Raw genomic sequence first — 10,623 nt, forward strand, 5'->3', positions numbered from 1 at the left:
ACTTGGTCCTCAGCGCCTTCCTGCAATCCAGGTCTTAAGGATATCGCTTGAATATGTTAAAAGAAAACTGATTGAGGTACTAATTAAGCCATATATGCTCCTGTATTGATATCCATAAAGCCAGGGCAGCTAGGGGCTTTGAGTTTTGGAACCTGAACCTTTTGTGTTCCTTAATTGAACATTATTTAGATTTATCACTATATAATACCTGTACATGGAGATTCTATTCATACACTATAGGTGTTATTCTGAGAGAACTTTGTGTGAGATTACAGGCTGACATGTAAAAAAAAAATTGTGGTTAATGTTCATCTAGAGAGAAGTCCTTTTCCATGCTGTTAGGTTCCCTGGGAAATAAGGCAGCTGTGTATAAGGCCAATTCAGCACTTGTATCCATACCTTCATCATGGAGAGCACAGGAAGGAGTTTTCTTCTGTTCCTTGTGTCTTGGAGTCTTGTAGGAGCACACCCAGATGCTAAAGCAACATCCGTGAAAGGCAACTTCCCTTCAGATGCTTTCCACAATAAGTCTATCATCACCGACCACCAGTAAGTTGGCTCAGAATAGGGTAATTTCTTTGACTGTTGTGTGGTTCTGGAGAATATGTATAATATAGCTTTTCCAAGGTATAGGGATTATGAGTAATGCTGTTTACAGTATATGGCAAATCTGATTAGAAGGAATGGGACTATTTAAGGAGTGGACATTTGGTTAAGTGTGTTGTAGGCAAAGTAGGCATTGTGCCAGAAGGTTTAGCCAATGTGGGGAATAAAGAAACTGTAACCCCATTATTTAGGCATTGTGTGTACATTTGGAAATGCTATTTGTAATTGGACATTCAGGGGGAAATTTACTAAAGGAAATTTGTAAAAAAGAGGTGTATTTGTATCCAGAAATACACTTATTTTTGACATTTACTAGACCGAAAATAAGGCAATTCGTATTCGTATTAATAGCACATCAATACGACTACGAATTGCCGTATTTTCGGGATAGTAAATGTCAAAAATAAGTGTATTTCTGGATACAAATACATCTATTTTTTTTACAAATTTCCTTTAGTAAATTTCCCCCTCATTGTCTGGTTGGATATTGCTCCAACATCAAATGAAGAGGTTTGTCAAATTATGAGCCGGTTCCCAAGCTCTTTTGATTTTAAGAAGTTTCTGAAAAACAAACTTGTAAGGGGGTCCTTGGAGACTACATTTGTCCATTCGCCAATACAATTTGGCCCTTTTCTACACGATTACGACGCATCGGGCTGATACATTGTGTGAAAAGTGTAAAATCTTTTCATTTATTTACAATTACTATCTGTGCACATCAGATTTTAGCTGAGTGCCATAGCAGGGATGTATCAGCCTGAGGTGTTTAATGGCGTCACATGCGCTATATTGTATGCAAAATGACTACATGAGATCCAGGTGCGGGGAGTCGCCAGGGTATTGTATGCAATACCTCTGCCTAGTGTCCCAGGCACAATAGATATATTGTAATTCCAGCATTGCGTTATAGTAAGCATTATTAACTATTCCTAGGCAAATCATGTAGCGAAAATGATTTCCTACCTTGTATCAAAAACTACTCAGGCCTTGTGGTCCAAATGGGAAGATATTAATTCAAAGAATGCGGATTTGCCTAACTCAAATGGAGAGGGAAAGTTATGTGAAGCAAACCAGGGGCCACAAATCTTTAACATAGGACTTGGGGGAATTCTTAAGAATACAGACCATATATGCAATATGCTGTGTATACCAAATTGTAGATATAATAACGAAGGGGGGGGGGGGGGGGGCAGTTGATTCCAATCAGTGGCTATCTGACAAGTGGTAACAGAAACTATGTGGCATATTAGTTTGTTTTGGTGTGTCATTACTGTTCGGAGACCCAAGGGAAGGAAGAATAACCTTAGGTTTTCCTGGGACAGGAGTTTGGTGGGAAATTATTCATCTCAAATACTATATTCTCCAGACATTTGAGATATTGGGACAGGACCATCAAATATTAAGGAAAGTAACTTCAGAGGCACAACCTCTCACAATATCTATTCAATCTGCCTGCAAACATTTTACTAAGACATCTCTAAGTACATAGCACCATCTCTGTAGTGAAGTGTAAATATTGACTTTGCATTTTAACACACATTAAGCTGGGGGCAATGTTTTCCCAAATCTCTGACCAATCCTCCTCAACAAATGTTCCTTCAAAGTCTTTCTCGGGCAAGTTTGTGGGAATCACTTGAAGAGGTTTCTTCTGACGATCATGAATATAAGCAAGATATTAAACGTTTAGTTGAGGACTGCTTAAGGCATAAACATTTCAAAAGTCATAAGGGGTCACTCAGAGTGTGTTCAATCTGAATGAATTGATCATATCTCTTGATTGTATGGCTCTCTTAGATTGCATTTTGGAAAATCATGGAAAGTCATCCTGGACTATGGGGGTATTCAATCCGGTGTCACAACTGTCGGGCTGGCCCGACAGCCGTGACCCGGTCCCGTTCTCGGCCGGCTCGATGTCAGCTCGGTAGGTGGGATTCAATGTTCCGCCTGCCGAGAGTTGAAAAGGGAGCGTGGCCACGAGATACGTCCAGAAATAGTTGAGCTGCGGCCGAGAGCTCACCAATTCATGGCCGTTCTCGGCAGATCCCTGTTCAATGCTGTCTGGGAAGACAGCATTGAATAGGGCCTCGCCGCTATTTCCCCCATCGGGAATAGCGGTGGGAGATTGAATACCCCCCTATGTTGTATAAATATCTTGTGCTCCCTTCCCTCTGTGAATGTATGCATTTCTGGACTACCTTGTGAAAAGTCAGAATCAGTATAGCCAATGAGCACAGTCCCATACATCAGTGAGTGGGCTATAATTGAAGGGGTGGGAGGGGGATCTGGGATGGTGTTGCTAATGGGGAAACGAAGGAGGAATAAGACAGTGGACTGTCCCAAACTACATATTTGTCTCCGTTTCTACTCGAACCTTTTGTGCTCCAAGATTGCACCACAGCAAACATTGAGAGAGTTGAGTGGCCAACTAATATTTCTTGAAGTTTGGGGTATGAAGTCCACCACCACAGGGATGGTGTTGGAGATGCTTCAAATGAAAATGAAGGCACCTGCCTGCCCAAATGAAATGAGATGTGTGAGATTGATGAAATTTAAGACATATAAAGGGACAAACATTAGAAGGATTTAAGAGATAATTATAGAGTTAGATTAAAATTTAGTAGTCTTCCATGTGCACCTGTAGGTGACATTGACACAATTCTAAAGCCTTTGCATTGCACAGCTAAACTCAACTGTATGCAGTTAAAATATCTAAACTCAGAATATAAAGAGGATGTTGGAATGGCCTGTATGTCGGCATTCCCAATTTTGAGTGTAACATAATGTTGACATTGTAAGAATGAGGATAATCCAGAATGTCAACACGGATTACATTTACATCTAAAATCTCTTTGCTGATGTTCTGGAATTACAAAATACATTACCCCATACTCCAAGTGAACTGACTTGTATGCATACATGTTTAAGATAAAACAATGTCAATACTGCTAACAGCATTCACAGCTGCTATATATGATTTCATAGAATTCTAAAGTCACAATCATTGAGTAAATATTACATTATTCTCCATTAAACAGTCTATTAAAGACGAGGCCAAAGTCCAAGGCTTTGTCTACCTTTTAAGTATAACAGCATTAAAGCTTAAGGGCCTTGTGAATAATAGTAATAACAAGCTTCTGTCACCGTCTAGTCATCTGGAAGAGGATCTGAGACATGAACTGGGAGATATTGACCTGGATAAAGCTTCAGAAGATCAGCTTGAGTTTTATTACTTCACGTAAGTTTGTAAATTGTTTACCAATTATGGAGTTTTTACCTGATACACAAATAGGGGAAGACCCTGATTCCTTTCGCATGAATGAATAATTCTGAGAGCATGTGTGGGAGGGCTCACTGGCAGTCGGGATTCCGACAGTCATTATCCTGACTGCTAAAAGCCCGACACACGGGCAGCAGGTATTCTCCCTTGTGGGGGTTCATAGAGGGAGATTAAAATAGGTGGTGAGAGCAGCAAGCCACTGTGCCCGCATCCTAGCGAGCGCAGCTGTCTTGAGTCCTGGCAGTCGGGATTCCGACGTCGGGCTAATGACTGTCGGAATCCCGACTGTTGGGGTAATCTGTTGACCATGGATTAGAGGTGTGTTTTAAAAGATCAAGATCAAAGCTTAATGACCAATATTTCTGCTTCTATATTACAATTAGAGGACCCCTTACAGTGTTTCATGCACTTTGCTTCCTAAAAACCCCAAACTGTTTGCTTCATATGAATAGTTATCTGCAAAGACCAGATGTGGTCAACTTTGTTGAAGTAGAAACTGCTGGGGATTTTCAAGAGGTATTAAAAGAGTGTTCTTGTTATATAATGTGGAAACAATGAGAAGGTGCTATAGGATGCACTATGGCTATTACCAATGTTTTGGATTTGATTTGGGGTGAATTAGATTATCCAGCAAGCTTGTTATGCCCCCAGTTAATTATTGGCAAGACCTGCCTGTAGCACCACCAATACAGCAGAGGCCTTTACAACCTGCATTTCAACTGTAAAAAGAAACAATAAAAAAAAATCGGTACAAAGAGTAACCTCCTCTCACATTATCATGTTATTACTCCCTAATTACAAGAGGGAGTGCTTCAGGATCATGGCTGGGCAATGTAAAAACTACCTTTGGATGATACACTTTCCGACAGTACATTGTTAGGGCAAAAGTTCCATAGACCATGTAAAATGCAAATGCAACTTACATTCAATAAAATACAGACCAATTGCAAATATTACATAATGCAAGTACATTGCAGCAGCTTTAGAGCAAGAGGGATGAAGATGTGCTCAGCCGACCAGAAACCGCTGGCAGACAGGTGCATACAGTGAGCGTCTTTGTTATGGTCTGCCTGAGACGTATTTGTGTGACCGAATGGTTACTGTGCTTGGAAAAGCTTGCACACTATAACTCCCCCTGTTCCACCTCTCGGAGCATAAGGAGTAATAAGCATTAAATGTGACTAAATCTACATAACGATGGAAGTTTTAGATTTTATTGTGCCTGTGCTCAGTACACCATTTATGCCTAAAATAGACCCTAATATATCCAACTTTAAATCAGCTCATTTTGTAGTTTGTCAAATGATATATGAGCAAATTCATGAGCATTCTTAAAATAGAGAATGATTTGTGTCTATTATCCAAGCCTTTCTGCACCCTAGAGAATTTGTACTATCCAGGCTTAACAAACTCTGAATCGTGACCATACAATGATATAAAGAGTATCCAACTGATCAACATACAATATACTGAGCATCCAAGTGACCATTATACAATACAGAGCATATACCATTACAGTTCAAAGAGCATACATTGATTTAGCATCATGTTCAAACTTATACTGCCAACATGGTTACATTAGGATACTCTTCTTGACATCCTGCTTCCAACAAACTAATTGTCTGCATTGTGACTGACTTTCGATTCCCATTAATTGTGGTTTTCTGTTCTAACCAGAGCCTGGCTGACTCCATTGGAGACTTTTGCGCACAACCTTTGGGATTATAACTCCAGATCTGTGTTTTCCATACTGTGTGTCCTTTATTGTACGCAACAAGTTTTCAAACATGTGATAAATAGTGCTAAAGCCAATCACCTCCTGGAATGTTTGAAAAATGACAGTTGGTAGCCTGTTGATGAAAGCGCCATTTATCATATGCAACAAGTTTTAAAACCCATTGCGTATGATCAAACTTATTGATAAATTATCTCCTTCATCAAACGTTTCATCTTAATAAGGCAAAGTCTCCGCTACTCAAGTGGTGGGATAAATGCCTGCTCTTTGGCATTTAGTCCACCACAATTACCATGTCTCCATTATTATAATTATACAGTCCCAAGTCTGATTATACTATCCTCGGATAAAACATTTCCCTCATATAAACCTACCATTCTGTTAATGTTATATTTCCCAGCTCAGGAATGTCATTTGTTGATTTATGGTCCATCAGTAAGTATTTCCTTATTTTCAGAGCTGGTGTAAGGCTCCTCGTCCTCGGCACCATAGGCAAACCTACTTCCCTTTCCTCCCAACCCCACATTGCCACCAATACCCATTTTCCAGCCCCGCTAATGAAACTGTGGCGGTGGCATCTTAGAAGTTCCAGGGCTGCCACTTGTATTAAGTACAATAAGGATGCCTTCCTTATAGGCAGACTCAATGGTGTCCCTCTGCCCTAGACAGCTGCCTAATGGTAGATCCAGCCCTGCTTACGCTAAGCACTATGTAGATTAGTAGCTGCGGCTATGTGTTGGCAGAACAATATGACCGGTCACACTTTACAGCACAACATACGGTGCGTGGGTTTTAATTTTTTTCATCGGCAAAGACAAATTAACAAGAGTAATAGAATCAACTGATTCACTACAGTATATCCTGTATCATGGCAACAGGTCAAAACTGCACATGTTCTGTGTGAAGGGTGGAGGTGTGGTTAGTAGATGACTCCAAGCTTTAGTGCAGTGGTTCCCAAACTATGTGCCTAGACACCCTGGGGTGCCTCGAGGCTCTTGACAGGGTACCTCGGGGGTGTGGTCCCAGACCAAATCAAATTATTTAAGGTCAAAATGATAGGCAAAGCCAGTGCTAGAGGTTGCCAATTATAACACGTGGCCTACTGAAGAACAACTGTACACCACCACCTAAGTGCTCCCAGGGGTGACACGTACGCATAAGTAATTTAATATTTGTTTCTAAATGTATTAATAAAAGCCTTTTATCCTCGGGGTTCCAGGAAAATATACTGATAATGTAGGGTGCTGTTTGGGAGATGCTGCATTAGTGCTTAATAGGTGTACATTCTCCAACTATGTAAATATGGCCGGGAGACAGAGCATTAGGATTGTGATAAATTGTATGTGTATTCTGCAGGATACATGATTTTGACCACAATAAGTTGCTAGATGGACTGGAAATACTGGCCGCCTTACAGGAGTCTCTGGATGATCATATAGGCAATGCTTTCTCCAAGGAAGAAAAGATGAAGCATTATGTAGGTGAGTGATCATTCTCATTGCTTTGAGTCTGGGTCTTTTAGTACACATAGTACATAGGGGTTAATAATTCTGAAATGTATTGAACTCCTAAACCTGTGATATTTTATGATGTGAGCAGGAGCGCATGTGGTTCTGGTCCTAGGAAGTCTGTCTCAGTGCCTACAAAGACATAGCACATGTGCACTTATCGTCATGGAGTTGGGCATTTAGTTCCAAGTCCAATACTTTACTCTCCTGACTGCCGTCTCCGATCTATCAATTTATATCATCCAAAAGATGTTTCTCTGCAGCCCTGTATGTTACACAGCTCTGCAGTGATCTGTATTGCTATCCAGCAGTGGTTCTCAAACTGTGAGTCCTGACCCCAAAGTGTGCCACGACCATCTAAACTTGGGATTGCGACTCCATGTTCCTGATAGTCAGGCTGATGAATTCTATAATCTCTCAGTAAAGGCCCATACACACTGGGCGACTTTGAGCTGAAAGTCACTCAAAATAGCAGGTTTGAGCGGCAGTGGCCAGGAGGGTCCCGGAAAGGTGGGCAACCCTTCTGGTTTCTTTCCAGCCCCCCCCCCCCCCCCCATCGCGGCTTCCTCCCCCTCACCTCGCTGTTTAAATAACCAGATCTGCCGTTCTCCGCGGAGGGGGCGGGGCTAAAGTGGCATAGTTGCGTCGTTTTAGCCCCACCCCCTCCAAGGAAATCGGCAAATCTGGTCAGTTTCCATCATGGGGCGGGGCTTAATGATGGCACACTTAAGTCCCGCCCCCGAACTGCTGCTGAAAGTCTCCTCTCCAGGCTTCTCCCGGAGAGAAGATTACAAAAATTGGCAACCCTTCATAATCTGGGACTATGTGAAGCTGGCATAACCATAGAGAATAGTTTGGGCAGTAAAGGTTGGTTTGAATGCCATTACCCAGTGCTACCTCTTGTAGCAGCATTCATATATAGTTTGGGCAGTACCTGGCATGGAAGGAGTCCACAACATTCCTTCATAACGTCCTAGCGCAGCCCCTACATCTACGCTCGCTGATGCTACTACTTTATTTATACATTTAACATATTTGTGTTTAAAAAGCATTCTTACTGTATATGGGTCTGCACTTGTTGGTTTCCCAGAGTCTAATAGTTAATTCATCCTTTTTAAAATGCAAGCGACAAAGCTATGCATCTGGAGTTCAAAGGGATCTACAAAACTAGGTTGGATCTCTGGTAGATGGAGAAGATCAAAGGAACTGTCATCCCTCTCACAGCCGCTGCTGTCACTGAGTATAGCACTAGACTACAGCTCTGCAGAAGAATGTCAGCTTTGGAGCTCATATTTAGAATTATGGAAGTTTATCTAACACACAAAACATCCTTTATCTTTACCTCAAAACTAAAACTTTACTTTATTCCCCATCAGCATTAGTTATGTGGTGCACACGTCACCACCACAGAGACTGTTGCTCGGCTGAGCCTGTATCAGACAGCCTTTAGAAATAGGAATACCTTTTATTTTACTGAGTATATTTTTCCAGCACTGTGAATTTATATGCTAAATAAAATATTAATATCATCCTTTCCTCTCTGTGTTATGTGTGTTCTACCTTCCCTGTCCCCTTTGCCTCAGTTTACGTACACCTTCATGGAATGGTATTATACTTCGATGTGTTAAGTTTCTCTCATTTTTCTTGAATAATGGTTAATATTCTCTTGTTAAATGTGAAAGGGCTGAATTCCCCTCAGAAACGTAAAATTGCCTTGGCCTACTTCCATAAACTTAGGGCTCATATAGTGGCCGTCCAAGAAACACACTTTATGAAGTCGGCCCCTCCTAAATTTTTTGATAACAGATACCCCCAGTGCTACACGGCTAATGGTCCCTTCAAAAAGGCAGGGGTGGCTATCTTGGTCTCTGCTCACTGTTCCTTCTCGGTTACCTCTCAACGTTCTGACCTGGCGGGGAGATATATTATATTGGTCGGCACCTTAGATAACACCACAGCCCATACACTAGTAAGATTTATCTTCAGATCTGGCTGGTTGGAACAAAAACATGGTTATGGATGAATGACAGTTTGTCAGTTTTCCAGCATTTCCAAGCAAATGGTCAACTGTCATTTGCTTTCATCCATAACCATGGTTTTGTTCCAACCAGCCAGATCTGAAGATAAATCTGCATGTGTATGGCCACCTTTAGTGTTTTCTAGTTATTATACTATGACTGTACTGAGGCATTCTTCATGTATACCCCTTCCCCCCCCCCCCCCCTCTCCCTGGTGACCCCCCTCTTCCTGCATCTTTGTCTCCCCTTTCTTTTCTCCATTTTTCAAACTAAAGTCTTGCTGATATCGGTCTCATGCTAGCTATCTTCACTACCCATTGTATGCTGATTTAATCTGTTTTGTATATCTTCACACAGTACCACTGTGAATTTGTTGGGTTACGGCTTATTCTGTATGTTTTGTATTTTTCCTTTTGCAAGTCTTGATAAAAATCTATTATTAAAAAATATATATATTAATATCATGCGATATATCATATCCTCTCTTTAGCTATGACAGATGAAGTCCTAGAAGAAGATGACCTGGATAAAGATGGGTTTTTGTCCTATGTTGAATATATGCATTCTCAAAAGCGCACGGCAAGTCCGACCACCATTCTGGACAAGACTGCGAAGGACAAAACAGGAAAGAAGAACAGCTAAATCTGACATAAATGACAAATAAGCTGTTCTACATTGTGTTCTCATTGCGACACTTCTAAAACACTACATTTATCCTAACTCAAACCCTGCCCCACTTACTTATGCTCTGGATGCCAGCAGCGGAGATTCTGGCACCAGGTTGGACTCTGCAAATCAGGATCTCTGTATTCTGCCGGCATACTGTCTGCTGGGATGTTAACAGCATCCCAGTTACGGTTGTCATGGTAGTCAGGTAATCGTACTCTGTACATTATTAATTGTAATCTGATAGTAAAAATAAATAATAACAACAACCCAACGTGATTTTTTTATTTATTTTTTAAATGCAGTTTTAATAGTACATACCCTGATTCTATTCACAAATTGGGAATAAGAAAATACTTCCAACTGTACCACATCCACATTGTTTTATAGTAAATGAAAAAGCAGCTAACACATAAGAGCTTTTATCTAGAGCAGACCGCCACTAGCTCACATCGATGCACTGTACTGTCACGACTGATCTCTGTCGTGTCTGCTGTCTTGCCTCACACAGCGTGATACTGCCAACCACATGTATCCCTGATCCGACTAATGTAAATTACGCCAGTGGACAGATCACTGCCCCCACTAGATCTCCACATTCCTCTTCACTGTAATAATGAGTCTGGATATCTGGCTACAGGTTGTTTTGTCACCTGAGGACATCGAGCTCATGTAAGAGATGAAGGTTGTATACAATAATACCCCTTTCACACTACACAAATAAGCCGGGTTTTTGCCAGGTCAGTGTGCGGAGTCAAAGGACCATTTAGAATATCCCGGAATGAATTGTTATTCCCGGGTCAGACCTGGGTT

General features: G+C 41.2%; 1 protein-coding gene across 1 annotated transcript; it reads left to right on the top strand.

Moving 5' to 3' along the window:
* Positions 1 to 406: 406 nt before the first annotated feature.
* On the top strand, positions 407 to 10,010 carry LOC146062883 (uncharacterized). Its single transcript, XM_083174888.1, has 5 exons — positions 407 to 549; positions 2,401 to 2,444; positions 3,613 to 3,841; positions 6,975 to 7,099; positions 9,635 to 10,010. Exons 1-5 carry the CDS (start codon positions 407 to 409, stop codon positions 9,784 to 9,786), a joined length of 693 nt encoding a protein of 230 aa, XP_083031014.1. The 3' UTR covers positions 9,787 to 10,010.
* Positions 10,011 to 10,623: the final 613 nt, after the last annotated feature.

Source organism: Crinia signifera, chromosome 3 (genome assembly GCF_055691185.1).
Source record: "Crinia signifera chromosome 3, ASM5569118v1, whole genome shotgun sequence".
Taxonomy (NCBI): domain Eukaryota; kingdom Metazoa; phylum Chordata; class Amphibia; order Anura; family Myobatrachidae; genus Crinia; species Crinia signifera.

What these genes read in the sequence shown, in the direction of transcription:
- LOC146062883 (XM_083174888.1), top strand. Translation starts at nt 407, where the DNA reads ATGGAGAGCACAGGAAGGAGTTTTCTTCTGTTCCTTGTGTCTTGGAGT. An exon ending in TCTATCATCACCGACCACCA is followed by an intron (nt 550 to 2,400) that starts GTAAGTTGGCTC and finishes TGGCTCTCTTAG; the next exon opens with ATTGCATTTTGGAAAATCAT. An exon ending in AAAGATGAAGCATTATGTAG is followed by an intron (nt 7,100 to 9,634) that starts GTGAGTGATCAT and finishes TCCTCTCTTTAG; the next exon opens with CTATGACAGATGAAGTCCTA.